This window comes from Primulina eburnea, chromosome 5, assembly GCF_022965805.1.
Source record: "Primulina eburnea isolate SZY01 chromosome 5, ASM2296580v1, whole genome shotgun sequence".
NCBI lineage: Eukaryota > Viridiplantae > Streptophyta > Magnoliopsida > Lamiales > Gesneriaceae > Primulina > Primulina eburnea.
The window spans coordinates 4,236,111-4,258,057 of NC_133105.1; the positions used below are offsets into that span (position 1 = coordinate 4,236,111).

At 32.4% G+C, this 21,947-nt stretch overlaps 3 protein-coding genes across 4 annotated transcripts; 1 reads left to right on the plus strand and 2 right to left on the minus strand.

Annotated features, from left to right (window-relative positions):
• The first annotated feature begins 7,510 nt into the window (after positions 1–7,510).
• On the plus strand, positions 7,511–11,370 carry LOC140832494 (auxin transporter-like protein 2). The gene is made up of 9 exons (XM_073196555.1): positions 7,511–8,128; positions 8,336–8,559; positions 8,701–8,886; positions 8,973–9,085; positions 9,199–9,382; positions 9,517–9,614; positions 10,056–10,263; positions 10,339–10,596; positions 10,896–11,370. The coding sequence occupies exons 2-9, from the start codon at positions 8,383–8,385 to the stop codon at positions 11,118–11,120; spliced, it is 1,449 nt and encodes a 482-aa protein (XP_073052656.1). The 5' UTR covers positions 7,511–8,128; positions 8,336–8,382; the 3' UTR covers positions 11,121–11,370.
• A 2,015-nt stretch (positions 11,371–13,385) lies between these two features.
• On the minus strand, positions 13,386–14,675 carry LOC140831633 (uncharacterized protein At4g19900-like). The gene has a single exon (XM_073195377.1). It carries the CDS (start codon positions 14,604–14,606, stop codon positions 13,386–13,388), a length of 1,221 nt encoding a protein of 406 aa, XP_073051478.1. The 5' UTR covers positions 14,607–14,675.
• Positions 14,676–17,679: 3,004 nt separating this feature from the next.
• LOC140831634 (protein yippee-like At3g08990) lies at positions 17,680–20,781 on the minus strand. Of its 2 annotated transcripts, XM_073195378.1 has the most exons (6): positions 20,670–20,781; positions 20,400–20,535; positions 18,581–18,624; positions 18,160–18,268; positions 18,021–18,076; positions 17,680–17,945 (listed from the first exon to the last, which is right to left on the minus strand). In XM_073195378.1, exons 2-6 carry the CDS (start codon positions 20,493–20,495, stop codon positions 17,861–17,863), a joined length of 390 nt encoding a protein of 129 aa, XP_073051479.1. In that variant the 5' UTR covers positions 20,496–20,535; positions 20,670–20,781; the 3' UTR covers positions 17,680–17,860. The 2 variants fall into 2 exon arrangements, with proteins under 2 accessions (XP_073051479.1, XP_073051480.1); XM_073195379.1 differs by having other exon boundaries at positions 20,400–20,753.
• Positions 20,782–21,947: the final 1,166 nt, after the last annotated feature.

The following is a 21,947-nucleotide window of genomic DNA, read 5'->3' on the forward strand; positions in this document are numbered from 1 at the left end:
CGATAACAAACCACCCCTGGCCCTCTTTTATTACTTACACATTTAATTTCTTGTCTCTCTAATCATATTCCAATTATTAAATTTTTCATATGGTGTCTCTACGAATATATTTAGGAAAATTATTAAAAAATTTAATCTATTTATTTGGAAAAAGGGGTTTTGATATTTGATAATTTCCGATTTTCAAACCATATTTTACGTGCCCAGATAAATGAGATGGGCTGGCCCATTACAGCTTCGACATTAAATTAAACACGCGTTTGGGCTGACAGAGAAGTTTCATTTGTCGGGTTGGGTAAATATCGTATCCAAATAGAAACCATATCTTATTAGGCCCCGCAAAAACTTTTCGACCACAGATATTTTGGGCCCTATTCCAATTCCGACCAGAAGTGTATTGTTGAAGGCCCCTCTCAGTCATGGAGACCAATTTATTATATTATATTATTTGTTTTTATTTTGTTTCAAATAATTGCAATATATCCTAGTTATTATAGCTGGATTCATCAATCCTCTCTCGACATATTTGTGGGGCCTCTCTATAAGGACAATATTATCTTATTATAAGCTGGTTAAATATCGTATTTTGTGAGACAAATATATTATAAGTTTCATTTGTCGGGTTGGGTAAATATCGTATCCAAATAATTGCATATATATACATATGGCAAAAACTTGTGTGAGACGGTCTTACGGATCGTATTTTGTGAGACAGATCTCTTATTTGGGTCATATGTGAAAAAATATTACTTTTTATACTAAAAATATTACTTTTTATTGTGAATATCGGTTAGATTGACCCGTCTCACAAAAAAATATTTATGAGACCGTCTCATAAAAGACGTATTATATCCATGGTAGCTAGATCGACGCCAACTTGTTCCAGTTCTAAATTCAAATGTGGATCATAATTAAAAATTCTAAATCATGTATTAAGGTAGGCATCCCATGTTGACCCCATCAACAAATTCTGCCAGGATTCTATTACGATGCAATAATTGTATACTTAACAGCGTAGGGATGCCAATAAATTCAAACTTTTAGTGGCTGTCTGCTTAAGAATCTCATGATTAGTCTTTACTATATTATTATACTCATAATGATATTTTTTTTATTTTATTTTGTTTTCTTTGTGATTGTTTTGTAACACCACACGCCAGTTTAAAAAACTTAGGTTGTATTTGATTAATGAATTTTAAATCAATGAATTTCAAATATTTTTTTCCTAGTTTTAATAATCAATACCACAAAATACAAATGCACATTTTGTATGTTTATATATTGTTTCGTGTTAAATATGATGTAGGAATTTGAAATTCATTTTAACTCGTATAACTTATATGTATATAAATAAGTTATGAATTTAAAATAGTTTCTATTACTTCATTATTAATAATAAAACAACTATAATCGAAAACCATCTAACCAACGCACCGCACCGTATAGTAATTTAGGATTATTTTTTACAATCAGGAAAAAGGAAAATTTCAATATTCCACGAGTATTTTTTTATAATAAATTCCATACGATCGAGTAAATTCAATGGAAGAAGTGATTAAAAATGGTATTAGTGTAGCTAATACGATCTTCCCCTAGTAATCATAACTAACACAGATAATTAACAATTTATTCCTAATTATAATCATCATAATATACAATAATTAATTTCAGCATGCATCCAAATTCCAATTAATTATCATCTGCCCGTAGGAAATTAAATAAATATTTGTCCCACTAAAATATAATTAAAGTTATCGCTTCATAATATTAAACACTCAATTCAAATTTAACGTGTAAAAATTTAATCTGTGTGTTTTGGATGATTATGATTTGAATATGGCCACACACTCGTCTTTTATTCGATTGAAATATATGGGTCGTTACCTTCTCCGACCAAAATGCAGGCAAATCTTGGAATTAATTAATTGAAATATTTGGATAGGATTTATGAATTATATTGTTTTGATATATACTTTTTATATTCTTATTTTAAATAATAATTATATATATACACATACATTAATTTTTGAAAATCAGACAGCGATGGATTCCAACGGGACTTATCTATGACGGTACGTAAAATACAGCTGCATGAATAATATTTCGTATTTTCGAGTTTAAATTAAAGTGTGTAGATGGCTGGCATTTGTCTAAAGTCTATTTAATGTATATCTCAGACAAATAGAAGGGGCGGCAGTCCACTCTCGACAGATACTTCTTCTACAATTAATTACGGGAAATTTGGCTTCAGTCCCCAGCCGTCATTTTTTTTTGTGTTCAGTCCCTAGATACTTTTTTAGTACCACATTTCCACATGAAGTGTACCACATTTTGTATGACATAGTATCACAATTTTGTGGGTAGGGAGTGAAGCCAAAGAAATATTTTGATTGGGGATTTTTCACCAACTTCCCCAAATTTTTATGGAATAAAATTTCAATTTAGTTTTTAAGTTGTCGTATTTTATGTTTTTTTAAAAAAAAATTTGTTAGATTTGTGCTTTTGTAACTTTATAGTTTTTTTTTTTGTTGTTCTTCGACTTAATCGAAGTTATGATTGATTATATGATCGACATATGATGAAATAACACTAAAAATCATTATTAGACAAGAAAATCTCAACTTGATGGAGCTTCATATTCAAGTATTAACATTTGAGGTCAAATAATTGCGAGCTCGAGCTCAAGCTCGGCTCAATTTATTGAGTGTGTCTCATGCGAGATCGTCTCACGGATCATAATCTGTGAGACGAGTCAACTCTACTCATATTCACAATAAAAATTAATATTGTTAGTATAAAAAGTCATATTTTTTCATGGGTGAACAAATAAGAGATCCGTCTCACAAATACGACCCGTCATTATTCCAGTTTAATAAATTAAAAGCAGGAAAAAGAATTGCATGTTTGTTTCGTCGCCAAAAAATATGCCAACAAAATCCTATTTTTATCAACTCCAAAATGCGCAATAATCAATCATACTATTAAAACATAATACGTATTTATTCGCAAGAAGCATTCAAGTGATTAACTTGGGGGGACGAAATAGAAAATTAGTTTCAAATTGTACAAAACAATAAAAAAAAATAGCAATCCTCTTGTACTGTACGTAGTAATTAAAATAGGAAGCCCATCAGAGATAAGAAAACATGTGTAGAAACGGGGAATGGCAGGTTCCAGCCAATGAGCAATAAGTAAAAAGTCAAAGTCCAATTCCTCCAACTCAGGGTTAGATGAACGCAATCATCGTCTAAATTCAATATTTTTACCTTGAAATATTAAATCAAATTTTTTTTTTTTAAATGGGGTTTGCCCAGAATTGCTTGTTTTTGTGACATTTGAGGCATGAAGAGATGGAAAAGTTAATTTTTGATGAATATTAGTACAATGATGGAGTCAGCAATCTGGTTTTTTACTTGAAGTTAAAATTTTAAATTCTGCCATAATTTACTATTTTAAATTGATCTACTCATATCAATATCAAATTAATCTAAAATTATATAAAATTTACATATAAATATTTTTACAAAAAATTGGCCACCTGGGCCAATGAATGTGGCTCCGGCACTGTATATGTAATAATATCAAAATTAATTTTTCATGTAGTAGCTAGAATTAAATATTGAGGTCACAATATATAGTTCATTATTATTAAACACTACATTTCGATTGTTTTATCCAACAGGGAGCAGAAATTATTATTGCACCCAACAATCTCTTTCTCAATAATTACATTTTTCGTTATCAATTGAGAATCGAACGCAGGACCTTGACTCTGATACAAATTATAAAACTGAACGTCTGTCATTTTACCAAAAAGTTTAGTTGATGGTAAGAATGCAACTCAAATCTTTTAAAACGTACAACTCAAACATTATATTTCAATTAGTTTACCAAACATGGACAATTATTAGGGCATCTCCAACCCTATTCTCCATTTTTTCATTCTCTATACTCCAAAATAGAGTATTGCATTCTCTATTTAAAAAATCTTCTCCAACCCATATTCTCTAAATTTTATAAATTCTTTACGGATGAACCCTATGTCTGTTGATGAACCCTATGTCTGTTGATGAATCATTCCGTGCATACTTGCTCAAAGAACAACAAAACATTTGGCAGAAAAGAGCAGCAAAAGGTGATGGAGCCGACGGATCTTCTAATCTGTTTGGCCAGTTCTTCGGCGGAACTTCTCCATCCGGGTCCGATCTAGGAGATTACTAGTGTTTAGTCATCATTGCAGTGGAATAAAAATATGTCAATGTGTATTGCTTGTGAGTGTTTGTTTTAAGTTGTTGGTTTGTTTTATGATCGTCTATTTTATATGTTTTAATGTGAACTGTTTTTTATGTTTTAATGTGTATGCATGTTTAATTTATCTCAAGTTAACTAATTCGATTTGTGTTGAAAAAAAACATGTAATGTATCATTTCACAATCTTATTTAATTATTATTTTCATTTGTTTTTTTCATCAAAATAATTCAATTACAATAAATAAATAAATAATAAAAAATGAGAAAACTTGAAATAAATTAAATAATACCAAAAAATCATTAAAATTTAGTAAAAGTATTGAAATAAACATTTAAATATATGAAATTAATAAAAAAAAATTAAAGGGTGTATTTGCAATTTTGGAGAATGGCATTTTCGTAAATAATGCCATTCTCCAAAATATATGGAGATGGAGTTGAGATTCTCCATTTTTGGAGAATGACTGTTCACCACTTCAAAATAGAGTAGGCATATGGAGAGTGGTTGGAGAGTGGTTGATATTCCATTTTGGAGAAAATCTCCAAAATGGAGAATGGTTGGAGTTGCTCTTACACCCAATATAAATTTGTGAAACTCGAAACAAAATGTGCAGTACCTTAAATAAAATAAATTGTATTGTTCTTACAATTGAATATAAAATAACTGATTCGTTGTTAAAAAATCCGAGGAGGCAAATTCACGCATGCTTCCACGTTAATTATTATTAGATAGGAATTATTTGTGTTTTTTTTTTTACTTGGCTGTTACGATTCACTTTCTTTTATTTATTTATTGATTACAGTACCCAATAAATAAATTGATGGTGTGTTAGTTTTATAACCCATTAATTAACACAAAAATAAAGGCTTAATTACATTTCAAAACAAAATTAAGAAACAGTACTCTTTTTTAGGCTACGATCATGCTGATGCCATCACGATGAATTCTCAAGTGAGATTTTGTGGAATTAATTTTGAAAGTGGGAATGAATGAAATCAAGTAGGGGACGCACTTGTGATTTTAGGGACAAGACTTTGGATGATTCTTTCTTCCTATTGAAGACCAACAAGAGATCCTCGTATTGAATCATATTCTACTATCTTTTGTCATGTCAAACAATTCACATCCTCAATCAAGTGTAATTAACTAAGCTCACTTTAAATTTAAGATAAAACTTAACATAAATACAACACAAGAAATATTTAATATATCGTATAAATTTACGAGACAAAATTTTATTCCGCGTATTAATCTAATATTCGAATATGATTAATCAATAATCGATCTCTACCAAAGGCGATCCAGCTAGCATAAAACTCGATTCTATTAATATTGAGGAATACTAATAGAGAAGATCACAATGTGAATATTGGGGAGGAAGATCATGAATTAGCCGATCTAGCTAGCTTGTGGTGGTACGTACACTGAAAAATTAGCGCAACCAACTTGTAACACAACAATTAATTGGGGTAGGGTCCTGGAAATTGACGGTAATGGACAAATAATATTCGGATCCTTTTGGAAGGTCCATTTCATGGACCCGTGTCCAAATCCACCATCGCTTTATCCGAATTCATTTCTTTATCTGACTGCTCATCTGTCACCCTTATAATACTTGGTGTAAATATGTTGTGATCTGATTCATATTTATAAATAAAATGATATTTTTATAAAAAAAATAATATTTTTTATGAACCGAGCCAGATTAGATATTTATCTCATAAAATTGACATGTAAGATAGTCTAATGAGAATTTTTATGTAATAATTTCCGTCCTTATATTATATTCTTTAACCCAACGCAAACACCTTTTCTATGTGTTTCTTTCGATTCCTTACGTAATAATATGTTAATTAGTAAAATATTAAAAGAAAAAGAAAAAGAACTAGCTTAAATTAATAAATTATCTATGTCACAGAATTAGCCGATGCTTATTCCTCAGATACCGTCATTGCTTCTTCTCCGGGAAAAAAAGTTCACGACCCGTGGGCTTTTTTATAAATGGTAAATTTAAAATGCTGGGGGATGAAAATCAGGCAATGTCTACAATACCTGGATTTAATCAGATGCAATTTGAAGGGTTTTGTAGGTTCATTGAAACAAAACTACTTTGAAAAAAATAATAAAATAAAATTTTCATCCACCATCGCACATACATAGCTATGTTAGAAATAATCCTAAAAATCTTGTATTCCCATATATATATATTACCTATAACTCTTTATTTATAACTTATAATTAATTACTTTAAATTTGTAAAATAATAATATATAATTTATTAACATAATTTTAATATAATTCAATAGATATAATATTTACCACCGCACATGCATATTTTTGTAAAGGCGTTTTCCGTCTTCGTGAACTGACTTTTTTTAAACACCTATTTAATTAACTCTAATCCATTTTAGTACATACCTATATCAATAATTAATTAATTTGATACTTCACGTAACGGTTAATTTATTGAATTTTGTGTGTGTGTGTGTAAATTATGCAAATTAAGATGTAATTTCCCGAGGGTATTTGTATCAAGGCACCTAATAATTCTATATGTGGGTAATAATTGAATTTTACATGGCTTCGAATGTGAATTGTTATAGTACTAATGTTACATCTATATTTTCTTAGATGGTAATTCACCCTCAGTTACGTCTATGCACATTTGCGTTTTTATTTGATCTTTGTGTTGAAGTATTTTTTTTTTTTTTCTGATAACGCTGCAACTCGATTTTTTTTATTAGGCCGTGACACCGATAAAAATACAAAAAGCTATATTAAATATTTATTTTCTTGACTTATTTCATTTAAAAAAAAAAAGAATTTGTAAATTTAAGCACCCAAAAATATAGTAACTTGCATGTGTGATTATCGAAGTTTTGGGTGCTTAAGTACGGCACGGCAAAGTGATGGTGGGTTGGATTGATCAAGTGTAGGTAGTGGAGAGTAAAGGGACCCACATGAAGAGGGGAACACAAATCCGAGATTTGATGTTATCCACCTACCCTGAAATCCTTCCCGTTAATCATTTCTTCGTCCACTAATCCCATTTCAATTATCCCATTAACTTTGGGACACGAATGCGAGCGTGCACTTTGCTACTGCACTCGCTTTCGATTAACAGGAGGGATTAGCTATAGTTTCATCCATTATGTTCACCAAAATTAGCAAAAAAGACTAGTAAAGTTGAAGTTACGGATTCGACTTGCCTTGGGGAAATGAGAACTACAAAAATCTTTCGAATTCCTCTGGGCCAAACGAAACCTGAGAATCGGATCACAATCTGTAGAATACAGTGAACATGACTAAATATTTTTTTTAAAGGAAAAAGAAATAATTAAAATAAGTATACGCGGAAATAATTAATGTTCAAATCCATGTAGTAATATTTAATAGCTGCAGAAAGTCTCCTTTTTCCCATTTCCATGCTTGCTACTTGCTAGGCTGCGCTACAGTTTTTTTTCCCTGCTCTGCAGCGCTATAGCCAAAAAAGAACTTCGCTTCGCCTCTTTTTGAGGGACTAACTCGCCGCCGACGCAGAAAGTTTTTGAAGCGCATTTAGTTTTGACCGCGAGAATTTAACAAAATAGCTAGGGGGATTGTAATAGATCGTGGGATAGCATTAAATGAAAGTGTCTGTTATTGTTTGCTAACTTTCTATGTTTAGCTCTTTCTGATGATAAATCTTGGAGCGAAGAAATCGTGAACTGTCTGTTTTCAGTGCATAGAAACCTCGCCTTCCGCTTTTCCTCCCATTCATATTGAACTGAAAAAGAGTTGAGGAGTCACGTATTTGGACTTGGTTCAATCAAGGGACTGCTTTTCCTTCCTATATATAACATCTGGGTTCAAGAAAAAGACTCGTCTGATACCAAAGTATTACGGAAGTGTATTTTGGGTTTTTTTTTTCTTTCGTTGTTGTTCGTTCTGTTTGTTTCGGATTGTTTTTTTCTTTTTCTCCCTTTCCTAGCTTTGGAATCTGGGGAGTTTTTCTTGGCTTTCGTTTTCTGGGGAGGAGTGTGGGGGTGTTGGGTGTGCATCTCTTTTGTCTCATTGAGTGTCTTTTTTGTTCGTGTTTTTCAGATCTGCCACGAATTTTTCAAGTCCCTATTAACAGAGATAGTAATAAAATGTCGTCCCAGAAGCAAGCAGAGGAAGCCATTGTCTCCACCTTTAGCGATACTGAGCATGAAGACGGCGGCAAGGAGGAGGAGAAAGTGGAAGACCAACCAATTTTCAGCGTCAAAAACATACTCTGGCACGGTGGCTCTGCCTGGGATGCCTGGTTCAGTTGTGCTTCCAATCAAGTACGTATATCAAGCATCAACTGTACTTTACCATCTACTTTTCATGAGATTCCGAAATGGGAATTCTTTTTACTTCACAAACACTTTGAAAGTTTGATCTTTTTTCTTCCCGTCATCAATTGCCAATTATTTTTACTGCAGGTTGCGCAAGTGCTGCTGACGCTACCATACTCATTTTCTCAACTTGGAATGCTCTCTGGAGTTGTGTTTCAAGTATTCTACGGCATTATGGGAAGCTGGACTGCGTATCTTATCAGTGTTTTATACATTGAGTATCGAAGCAGAAAGGAAAAAGAAGGCGTCAACTTCAAAAACCATGTCATTCAGGTTACAGAATAACTCGAAATTCATATATTAAAAAAACATAACGACAACCACTTTCCGATTCTTATTCATCATATCCTAAATTCCAGTGGTACGAAGTGCTGGATGGGTTACTTGGCCCGATCGGGAAAGCTGTAGGTTTAGCCTTCAACTGCACTTTTCTTCTGTTTGGATCCGTCATCCAACTCATAGCATGTGCAAGGTGATCAAAACCTTTTTTTTCTTAACATGTTTTAAAAAGATGTAATCTTGAAAGTGAAGTAGGTCAAAAAGATTGCTTCTTGATACAAAACAAACTTTACATTTAATTTACAGCAACATATACTACATAAATGACCATCTGGATAAGAGGACTTGGACTTATATCTTTGGAGCTTGTTGCGCCACCACTGTTTTCATTCCCTCCTTTCACAACTACCGAATTTGGTCCTTTATAGGACTTGGAATGACCACATATACAGCTTGGTACATGACTATTGCGGCACTTGTCCATGGCCAGGTAAAAAAATTATCGAACTATAGGGATACTTACAGTATGTTAACAAAAGTAAATTGTGCAGTTTCTTCCTTTTTTTCCATCTTAAATTAAGTATCTCGTGAAAATTTTTGTGCATAATTTGGAATTGTTGATAGGTTGAAGGTGTTCAGCACTCGGGTCCAAAAAAGCTAGTGCTGTACTTCACCGGAGCTACCAACATACTGTACACGTTTGGTGGTCACGCTGTCACAGTGTGAGAAGCTTTTTATATTTCCATTTATATATTCTTTTCTCAGTTGCTCCTCCATTATTTAAACAGTATGGTCAGGAAATATTATCTTTCTCCTCCATCTCGACTTCTCTTTGCAGCTTTTGCCGGCCCCTCGGGGTTAGTAAAAGCAAACAAAATCATGAAATTACTTATGCTTTGTTTACAAGAGGAAAGGGTATCAGAAACATTAACATCATCACTCCTTATATACCTAACCGGTGGAGTTAAACTAAAGTAAAATCAGAGACAATTTAGTAAAAGTTTCTGCCACCACACTAATTCTTGGTGTAATTTTTGTACGTTCTCAGCCTTTGCCATATCTCAATTGTTGGTTTACCAGTTGTACAATGTGTAAGCAAATGATATGGTTATACAAGTTGATTTAAAGGGCCGCCTCAATCTGACTAAGTTTTGCTCCTACAGGGAAATCATGCATGCAATGTGGAAACCTCGGAAGTTCAAGTATATATACTTAATGGCTACCCTTTATGTTTTCACACTTACTTTACCATCGGCTTCCTGTGTCTATTGGGCTTTTGGTGACCAACTCCTCAATCACGCCAACGCATTCGCACTGCTACCCAAGTCGGGTTGGCGAGACACTGCAGTTATCCTTATGCTCATTCATCAGGTATAGTTAAATTTCACGCTGTGTACATTTGAACTTGATGAATTTCGCGTCTCATCAAAAAATGTTCAAGTGCAGTTCATTACATTTGGATTCGCGTGTACGCCACTTTACTTTGTTTGGGAGAAGGTGATTGGGATGCATGACACTAGGAGCATATGCTTAAGGGCACTTGTAAGATTGCCAGTAGTCATACCGATATGGTTCTTCGCCATTATCTTCCCATTTTTTGGCCCAATTAACTCTGCGGTTGGTGCACTTTTAGTGAGTTTCACAGTCTACATCATCCCAGCTGTAGCACATATGATCACTTACATGAGAGCCGATGCTCGCAAGGTAACTTTAATTCTGGATTTGACAAGTTTGCTAATATATAAGGATCTAGGTGGGCTGTCTTTTTCAGTTTAGTTACGGACAATCTTGATATGTATTATGTCCTTTAGTTACTGTCTTCTAGTTGGCTCCTTTCTACTTAAAAATTGGATTCATTTTCCATTAATGAAATGATTTTTAAAAAAAAAACCATTGGACATAAAACTCATTAATTTAAATGGGTTTTTATCAATGATGGGCCTAAGTTAGAATCTGGTGCAAAGATTCGATTTTTAATTTTGTTTTGTCTTCAACTATTGCAGAATGCTGCAGAGAAGCCTCCATTGTTCTTGCCAAGTTGGGCAGCTATGTATGCTTTGAATTCTTTTGTGGTAATTTGGGTATTTGTGGTTGGATTTGGGTTCGGAGGATGGGCAAGCGTTACTAATTTTGTGAGACAAGTCGACACTTTTGGTCTCTTCGCCAAGTGCTATCAGTGCAAGCCACCGACACTGGTGCATCAAGCACCAGTGCCATCGCACTCTTGATCGATAGACCCACGGCATAATTTCGATCTAGCAAAATTTACTAATGAATGTGTATGTGCCTTGTTGTTGTCTCCTTAAGTTGTAGTATATAAGGGGAGGAGGTATCAAAGCTTCCCCTACATGTGATGTGTGCTTTTTCTTTTTACTTTTGTTTAATATATATTTTTTAAATATTTAGATGAGGCAGTGTGTTGAATTGTGATGATTATATTCCTTTGCTAATTAATTAAGTCGCTACAATATTTATTCTTTTTTTAATAGCTTGCAAAATGGTGCGCCATTATTACATGGCATGGTGGTACATTATCATGGTCGATTATTATTATATAGTCACGAGTACAGAGAGGTAATTGATCTTGGGTATCTTGTGAGACGGTCTCACGAATCTTTACATATAAGACGGGTCGATTTTATCGATATTCACAATAAAAAGTAATACTTTTAGCATAAAAAGTAATATTTTTTCATGGATAATTCAAATAATTATATTTGTTTCACGAAATATGGTCAATGAGACCGTTTTACACAAGTTTTGTCATTGATCTTTGGCATAATTTAAAATATTTTTAATATATAAATATATATTTACATTTGATAAATAAAAATTTCAAAACGTGTTGACCGGGAAGGAAATACTAATTTTTTAAAATTTATTTATTTTTAGAAACTAAAGGACATAGTTTTTTTAATATATAAAACAGAATATAATAAGTTGTGGGCTTACCAACCTGTCATTTCTATGAAAAATTTGATCAAGATTCTCTTTGCTGGAGTGGGCCGTGGGCCCAATCCATTCACATGGTTGCACGTTTGCTTCTCCCATTAGCAAGTGAGTCACGTGCGTATGAACCACGCACATGAACAACAAAATTTTCCCGAATAATATTTTTTAAGTATATTTTGAACATTTTAGGGTTCCTACATTAGAAAAGAGTTGGGTCTCAATTAACACGGTCGTTGATCGATGAAACAAGTATTATGATTCTGAAACTGAGGTTCCCTTCTTGCGACTCTCGGGGATCGATTCGATCAAGAACATCGGGTAAATGCTCTTAAAAATTTAGGTTGAAAAATGATATAGAATCAATTGTGAGGAAATATGCGTCTCTATGCCTAATGTAATCAAACAAATACAGTGTCTTGAATTGAACGAGCGGAGTAGAGAATATAAATAAATATAAGAGAAAAAGGTGCAAATGCAGATAAAAGAATATAATTTAATATATATGAATACACGCCATATTTACATCCTATATTTCCGGTTTTTGTTTTACTCGTCCAAGTTCAGATAATTTTTCTAACAAATTGAAAATACACGCCATCTCAATACATACTTTTGCCTCGGTAATTTGAGTAGGTTTCTTGTGAGATGGTTTCATGAATCTTTATCTGTGAGACATGTCAACTCTACCGATATTCACAATAAAAAGTAATATTTTTCATGGATTACCCAAATAAGAAATCTGTCTCATAAAATACGACTCGTGAGACCATCTCACATAAGCTTTTGTCCAGTAATTTTAATAGCCTCTTGATGCAATCAAGATTTTCATCATATATATGAAATCAAGATATAAAATGATTTATCTAAATCAAGTCATTCTCATCAAAGTAATTAAATAAAGAATATGTATTCTGTGAGAAGGTCTCACGGCATACATCCGTGAGACGGTTGGATACGATTAATATTTGTGGTGAAAAATTATATTGTTTTACATAAAAAAATAATATTTTTTCATGATTCAGATCGAATTATATATCAATTTCATAAAATTAATTCATAAAACGATCTCATATGAATTTTGTGTTAAATTAATCAGAAACCTTGCAGGCTGCAGCCTCTTATCATGGGCTGATAAGTAATCCAAAGCCCATGTGAAGTGCTTATTGATCGAGTGGTTGAGGCCCGATTCCGTATTAAAATGATCTTAAGCCCAAACTTGCGTTTACATTCAATTTTGTTCTTACTACTATTGTTAAAAGTTATACCTAATAATAAATTAAAGGTTAAGGACACAAAAGGATAACTAGATGCAATTATATAATGAAATTATAAGATATTCGTGTTTATAATATATACCGTTTGCACCATCAAAATAGAATACGGTGGAAAGTACAGTGTTGTGGTCCACTAATGAAATTTTCCCTATATCTAATCTAATTAAAAAAAATATGGGATTCTTGAATTAAAATGAACGAAAACAAATGATGATAATAATAATAATAATAATAATAATAATAATAATAATAATAATAATAAGCTAGCTACTTGCAAATAACACAATGTTGGGATAACAATCTCCATATTATACTTCCTTTTTCAATCTGCAACTTTTTACTCTGGCTGTTCCACAAATGCACTGCATAAGTCGACTGGTGTAGCTGATGGACCGTAGATTCAACCCACTTTTCACTGTCGGTGACGTTAGGCAGGGCGAAAAATCGGCCGATCCGGATCCAGTCCACCGGGTAGAAAGCAGTTGTTGGCATAACCGTGAAGTTGAAATCTCGAATCTCTCCCAATGTACTATTGACTACCCTGGAGACTAGGTAAGGCCCATTGTGTCCCCACTTGTTCCCATTGAAAGTTGTAGCAAATTCCTCTATAAATTTGTAAACAAGAGGATGTTTCTTGTCAAAAGCAAGAAGTGCATTGTTCAATCTTGACCAGTTTCCATTGACATCAACACTTTGTGCTCCGATGGAGTTCCTTAAAACTGACAAATCTTTCAAAACTATGAAATCTGTGTCCAAGTATACTCCTCCGTATCTGTACACAACTGCAAGCCTGATCAAATTTGATAGATTTTGTGAGAGGGGGATCACTCCTGGATCCCTGGTACCATTCTTGATATCTTTCAACCAAGTTTCACCAGAAGTATTCTTCAACAAATCCCACAAGTCAGGAGTGATTGCTTGAATACGATAACCGCGACTAATCAAAGGCTCCAACCTTTCATACCCTTTTCTTGAATCCATAGTTCTCGAAACAATAACTAAACAGCTTCTTGGATTTGTTTGGAATAAGCTCTCCATCCCGAAAAACTCCCTTTCGCCAAACGAATCAACGGGAGCAAACCATGTCATGAAAACCTGAACTTCGCATTGATTTGCACTGAAAAATTCGTCAACTCTAGAATCGAATCTTCTCGACAACTCGGTTGAGTTAAATAAGCCTAAAACCTCCGGCTTAAGCCTGTTTCTGGTCCGAGAGACTCTTCTTTCATTATTAAGAGGAGCAGCAGGAGGAGTCGAGGATCCCCGATGATCACCTTCTGTCGATTGAACTAAGTTCAGTACTGTATCTGAGGGTGTGTGAATCTTCAACTGATCAAGACGTTTGTTTCTATTTTCCACAATGCCGAAACCGACAGATAAATTGAATACGAAGCTGTCAGCGAAAATAACAACTAAGATCGCCAAAGTGAAAGCGGTAATGGCATAGATGTGCAGTTTCTGAGGGCAAATTCTCAAAGAAGCACGCATATTTCTGAATTCCGTATAAATTTGTGCTAGATTAATGATCTGTCAAAGAACCGGATATACTCAACTACAAAGAATAGCCTCCACAAAACTTGTTAAACTGGTGAATGCACGAAAATAGAGAAGGAAGCGGGGTGATTTTATAGCTAGCAAGGAGGCGTGTGCCTGCATGAGTCCTTGTTGGAGTCGAATTATTTCTTTCAGAGAAGTAGAATTTGGATAGGATACGAGTTATATCTTGTTTTAGCGGCAGCGAAAATCCGGGATTTCTTTAAATTTATCTCCGTCGAATGTGTATGATCAGATTATGTTGATGTCCGAGGATCTAATGTGTATTGCTAGGATCAACGCTTACTTAGGACGTGCAAAAATTTGGTTAATTCTGGAAGGTAATTCGGTTTTGAAGTTTTAAAAAAATTGATTAATTCGATTAATTCTGTTTATTTTCGTTTTTTATTAAAAAAATTCGATTAACTGAATTATTAAATAAATAATTTTTATTTTTTTAAATTAAACTTTACACATAATTTATTTTATTTTGTAAATTTTTTATATTGTATATAATTATTTTTGTGTTTTAGTCTTTTATGATTAATATGTTTGATTATGATTAAAATAGAAAATTAAATTATTAAATTTTTTATAATTTTTTAATTTAATTTTTTAACAAAATCGATTAATTTATTTACCGATCGAAATAACCGATTTTAATCCTGTTAGGTTAATTGGGTTTTAGTGAGAATTCGGTTAGTCAACCTCCAACAATTTCATATTTTTTAGTTTTGTCATTTTTCTACCACCGGTCATGTCCTCATCGGAGATTGTATCACTCGTTAAGATTTAACGTCACTCTTTTACGATCCACGTAGCCAACCATAACAAGCAACACAATGTCAAGAGCTTGACACACAAGAAATCTTCGGTAAATCACACATTTGAGTACTAGCCACATTCATGCATATTTAACCTAATATATATTTGTCAATAATTAATCAAAGTTTTGTTAATTAACTCTTATTAGCGAAACAAGGCCCAGTTAACACTCCGATAACGAGGTTAAGCCCTTGTTTAGTCATAAGCGGAAACATAACTATTTTTACAAAAACCTAACTAATAATTCTTTGTCTTTTTTTAATTATTACTTGACAAACTTGACGTGGTTTTTCTTATATATGTATAGGATTTCGATTGACTGCGAAACGTCATTAATGTAGTAGTTTTGCAAATTATTAACTACTAAAATCGTCATTATTATAAAACTATTATATTTTTGTTACGTATATAAAATACTAAATCCATATTTTTGCTCTTTTAATAATTAATATGTCTTTAATTTTTATCCCAAGTTAGTAAAGATTTACAAAAAATAATTTGGCTAATTAAATAAATTAGTTAGGTGTTTAATTGAAGTTAAACCTCAAATACTAAATAACTTTTGATAAATTTATAAATAAATTTAATTAAAGTTAAACCCCAAATACTAACCAATTTTTGTTATATCGTGAATTTTTTTTTCTAAAAATATTTTTAAATCAATCAATTCCATATTTTACAAATATTTTTATTATATCACTTATCTTCTTTTATTTCAATTCAAAATTTGATAACTTCAATTTTAAATTTTTTTAAAAGAAACATTTCCTTATTTAAGGATACAGATCACCTGCAGTTACGCGTTTGACACGACCTCCTTTTGATAGTAATAATAGGCCATTACTCAAAATCGAATTCAAGTCATATTTGATCATACATATTAGTAAAATTATGCTAGTTTAACATCAAATTCAAACTTGAAATTTCCACATTAACTTGTTTTTAAGTTCCTCCCTCCTCCCAAATTACACGTGTGTAATACAATTTTTTGTATGAACACAATCGTTATTTTTTTTTTTATCACGTAGAGTAAACATCGAGTCATGTATTACAATTTTGATGCTAATATACGAGACGATTCTGTATAAGTAAATATGTTAAATAAAAAAAAAGCAAAAACATAATCAAACATAAATCATTACTTTATGAGAGAATCATTTAGTCTCAAAAAGAATGACAAACACAATTTAGTATGTTTTCTATAAAGTAAATAAAATAGTACCTAATATTGCATAGGATCATACGGAAAAAAACCATGCCCAACTGCAATAATATTCCACGAGCTTAGCCTTTTCATTCTCATTGTGGATTTCAGTAATCGATCGATACCTACTTGTTGCAAGAGGAGATTCTGTAACATCAACTGTACTGTTATGAGGAACAAGATTTTGTTCCTAAGAGAGCTGTTAAATCGAGACAGGGCTTGTAGTCCAGTAATCTCACATCTTGTCAAATTAACTGACTTTCTGAGTTCGAATCTCATGCACATGTTGTAATAAAAAAAAGAGCTGTTAAATCACCGGTTGCTCAAGGACCATTGCCCATTGGATCTGGCAGTCAGTGGAAGACCTCGTTTCCTGAAAATTATTCATTTTAAAGACTGTGTTTTGGTTTAATTTTTATTCGAATTTTGCACAAATTATTTATTACATATGATTGTCGTATATAAGAATTAAGATAGATTATGTACCTACCAGTGGGAAAAAATATATATTTTATCAATGTTTTTATTGATTTTTTTTATTATATAATAATTGATCAGTTTTAAAACATAATTTTTAGATACATATATGAATTGATTAGTTTTATTACAAAATATACATTTTCAAAAAGACAAAAATTTGTGTGAGACGGTCTCACGGTCGTATTTTGTGAGACATGTCTTTTATTTGAGTTATCCATGAAAAAATATTACTTTTTATGTTAAGAGATTGCTTTTTATTGTGAATATTGGTAGGGTTGAACCGTCTCACAGATAAAGATTCGTGAGATCGTCTCATAAGAGACTTACTCTTCAAAAAATTCAATTTGAATGCACGTGTATCATATGTTTTATTTACTGATCTACGCATCAATCTCATAATAGAGTATTTCTAATCGACCATCTTTATTGTTAATGTTAAGTATAAAAAATAAATGAACTAATTAATCAGATAAAAAAAAGTCTAGCATACGGATTCCAAAAAAACTAGGTTATAAATTAAGCTCTTTGATATGCTACTAATGAGCTTACAAAAATCACCTCCTTTCTTAGTCAATCTAGATGTAATTTTTACTCCCTCGACGAATGTTAAATAAAACTATAGAGACGGTAAAACTGGCTATCTGACTCAGTATATAGGAAGAGGGGAGGGGGAAGGGGATGTACAAATTCAAGAAATCAGCTACGCATCATCAGCATCACTACCGGCCATATGGACGTTTTCAGATAACACATACTCGCTTCCATCTGGTCCCAACACCTTAAATCTGCTCAACAACCGAACTATCAAAGATCTAGAACCCCAGTGTGAAATGTATATGCATAATTATTTGCATACATACCTTTCTAGGATAAACTTTCCTTCTTTGTACTTTTGGTTCTTGTCTTGAGCAGCTTCCTATAATTAAAAACAGGAGAGTATCTGAGAATTAATCGCGTGTGGCAAGAAAAATTTAAGGATTTAGAAAGAGATCTTCTCACATATTTCCAGCCCACAATGGAGCCACATCCCACACAAAATATGTCAACAACAGTGTGGATTCCAGTCATCATCAACCTATCTTCTTTCTCCCCAACATTAACATTCACACTATCATCAAGGAGATGAATGGCATCAGCTACAATTTGTAGAATGAGCACAAGAGAAAAGTATAGTCTCGACTATCAGAAAACTGTCCTCCCAAGAATTCAAGATGAAATATATAACGGTTCCCATAAGAAAACAAAATGATCACCAAAAAATTTGGGATTTCAAAAGTAAAGAAATAAGATACAGGGGTATATGATCCTTCTTGCTCTCTTACGCTAGATTTTACCAAGGCAATATTACAAGTTAACTCTGTAATGACATGGTCCAAAACTTATGAAACTCAATAGAAAATAAGAATCGGAGAGCCCTTACACATTATCAAAGAGGTAAGCCTTCCCATGCTTGCAGTGGAAAGACTAAAGGCACAGAAAGAAATGAAGGGTCAGGATTCACACATATGAGATCCATAATTGATGTTAAATAGGAAAAGTTTAAATGAAAGCGTATATTGATTGAAGAATAAATCAACTTCAAGTGCAAATTTCGAAGGGACAAAAGGGAAAGCAATATCTAACTCAAATGTGCAGCTTCCCTGCAGCATTTATAAATATATGAAGTGAAGAAAACTAAATGATTAGACCTCCAGATAAAATGAAACTGAACACCAATTAAAGTATCACGCATCAACAGCCTGGAAATGGTTATTTTTCAGTCGTGAATAACAAATAGTTAATTAAGTGATAATCAATGTCAGTTTATTTCGCTAACTAATCGAACAATATTCCAGGCTGTTGATGCATAATATCCAGTCTATTTAGCAAGAAATCTGGTGGCAACGATCTCACAGAAGGCCGGAGAATTTGCATATATACGAATATAACTAAATAACAGAGAATAAAAATAAATTATTCCTTAAAAATGAACACTGTAAACTATAAACTTCAAAGAGAAATAAATGGATACATCTTAAAAGCCATACTCGTTTTCTGAAAATGTAAATTTTTCTGTTTTATTGGTTAAGGGGGAAACATATCATGACACAATTCAAGAAATTTTATCGGTCACTTGTGCAGAGTTATACAATTGAGTAGAGCAAAATATCTATGCTCTCTTCACACCACATTATAAGAATCTAAAAATTGCTCAATTTTCGACTTCTAGCAAATTTGGGGGGCTTATTAATGGAAATTTTATGAGAACAATTTTAACAGAGTGCCCCCAAGGAGCACGTTGTTTTAACAAAGATGCCTCAAAGACTTTATGGTGGCAGAAATAAGCTGTAGCAGATCATCTGGTTAGGATAATCAAACTTTATGCAACACATAATTTGAAAATGATGCATTATGATACCATGCACAAGCTGCAACCGAATCTGAGATTGGGGATGTGACTAGGAAAGGAAGAAAAGTAACTTGAACAAAGTGGAGAAGAACACCCAAAAGTTACTAGTCCCTCGTACATATTTCCATTCAAGTATATCTATAAACAATGTTCCAATCCCTAAATGCCGTATTTCTTTCTAAAATGTGTTTACTTAAGAGTAATGATTTAAAGTTCAGTGATTCTAGTCCATCACCTTTGCGGTGAAACTATACAAGTATTCCAAGCTTTTATCACTTCAAACTCAATTCAAAAACATACATCCTATAAACCACAATGTGTTGGTCAAAAATGTCTTTCCTAGGCATACCTGGGGATTAATGAGTGAGAGATGATCGAGTAAAAACTGAAGACGGCCGTTATACAAGCAATCTGATGAATAAACAAAGACGTACACATGTATGCTAACAGCGATCGATTATGGTTGATTTTTTCCAAGAGAAGCATAATGAACCGATTCAATGAAACATTTCACCCTATTTATACTATTTAGTTTTAACTTACTATATCTCTACTAAAAGTGAATTTGAGTCAATCCTTTTTTCAGCACTGTTGTTAACAAAGTCTCAAAACTCTTATTGCCTGGAAACAGTACTCCATTTCATGGTTATATAATTCAACTTCAATCAGTCCATCAATGGCTGGCAAATCTAAATCCTTGTGCTAAACATCTGTACACTGAACCTCATTACAATGTAAACGACCAGCCAACTTCAAACACCCACTAATCGAAAACAAAACCAGCGAACAAAATCATAAATCCGCCTACATTGCCAGACAAAAATACTATTAAAGAGCGAAACAAATATACCTTCGAGAGTATGTCCTTGGCGAGACCAAGATGGGCTTGACAGTACTTGCAACTATACAAATTCCCTTCAAGGAAAATCAGAAATACCTTTCCCATTGTAATGATCCTCTCTTCTCAACAACGATCAATTCGTCCTCTGAAAAAAACAGATGAAAAAGGCAGGTAATCCCCAGCAATAAACCACTAAAAAGACGGCAAATTTTTAGAAAAAATAAAATGCACAAAACGCATGAGCATTATTCAACAATCTAGAATTTGCCGTAAAAATACATTGGAAGAGGCCAGATGAAGATCGACAGAGCAGCGGTTCAAGGAAATAAAAGGCCCAAGCAAAGCGATGTGATCAGAATCATCTCTACGTATTTATAGTAGTGTGCGTGCGTTGCTTGGAGAGTAAATATCACGAATAAAGATCCCCACGTATCATATTTATGAGTAGGTCTCATGTGACACCGTCTCACGGATCTCAATCTGTGAGACGGATCAACCCTATCAATATTCACAATAAATAGTAATACTCTTAGCATACAAAGTAATATTTTTTCATGGATTATCCAAATAAAGATTCGTCTCACAAAATATGACCCGTGAGACCGTCTCACACAAGTTTTACCCATATTTAAATATTCCATAAAATGTTTTTATTAGTATCAATCAGCTAAATATGCATTGCATCATTATATAATTTTTTTTATAATTTATTCGATTGATATTTAAACGATGATAAAAATATAAGTTAAAAAATAATAAGAAACTGAGTATAATTTTGGTAAATGAATTAAAAAAATAAATTGAAAAAAATAATAAAAAATGACAATATTTTTTATAATTTATTTGATTGATTTTAACTTATGATCAAAATATAATTATAAAAAATATTGAAATTTTGATATATGAATTAAAAAATAATTTTAAAAAAATAAAAATTAATTTATTAGATTGATATTTAATTCTGGATCAAAATATAATTATAAAAAATAATGAAATATTACATTATAAATTTGATATATAAACTAAAAAATAAATAAAACAGTAGATGAACCGCAATTTGATTTTAGAAAATATTTGATTGTAGAAAATAAAGACTTTATCCGCTATTTATATCGTGGTGCAGTTTGAGAATTTTTTGAATCGTAACACTCTGCGGAAAGTTTGATTAGATCTAGTACAATCTAAAAAAATTGATCAACCCCAGAAACCGGCTACGCGACCCTTTGTTTTTCCTTTTACTTATTTATTTATTTATTTATTGTTATAGATATATACAGATTAACACGGGCATACCTACCATAGGAAGCCCAGCCGAACCGTATATCACTGGCTTTAATATTTTAAATATATAATTATTTATGCATGCGCACTATATTGATTCGTAGGTAGAAACTAACTATAGTCTATAAATATAAATCAAATACACAATGTGTTTTTGTTAGAAATAAAAACACGATTATATAAGGGTTATATTGCAAATTATCAAGTGAACTATATTTTTGTTATTTGATATTTATTTAACTTTAATCAATAAAATTTGCACCATGGATGAATCTT

Coding starts and splice junctions, on each gene's coding strand:
- LOC140832494 (XM_073196555.1), top strand. CDS start 8,383: ATGTCGTCCCAGAAGCAAGCAGAGGAAGCCATTGTCTCCACCTTTAGC. Junction 8,560..8,700: donor TCAGTTGTGCTTCCAATCAA/GTACGTATATCA, acceptor TTTTTACTGCAG/GTTGCGCAAGTGCTGCTGAC. Junction 9,615..10,055: donor GGTGGTCACGCTGTCACAGT/GTGAGAAGCTTT, acceptor TTGCTCCTACAG/GGAAATCATGCATGCAATGT.
- LOC140831633 (XM_073195377.1), bottom strand. CDS start 14,606: ATGCGTGCTTCTTTGAGAATTTGCCCTCAGAAACTGCACATCTATGCC.
- LOC140831634 (XM_073195378.1), bottom strand. CDS start 20,495: ATGGGAAAGGTATTTCTGATTTTCCTTGAAGGGAATTTGTATAGTTGC. Junction 18,269..18,580: donor GCTTACCTCTTTGATAATGT/GTAAGGGCTCTC, acceptor CCTTGATGATAG/TGTGAATGTTAATGTTGGGG. Junction 18,077..18,159: donor CCATTGTGGGCTGGAAATAT/GTGAGAAGATCT, acceptor TTTTAATTATAG/GAAGCTGCTCAAGACAAGAA.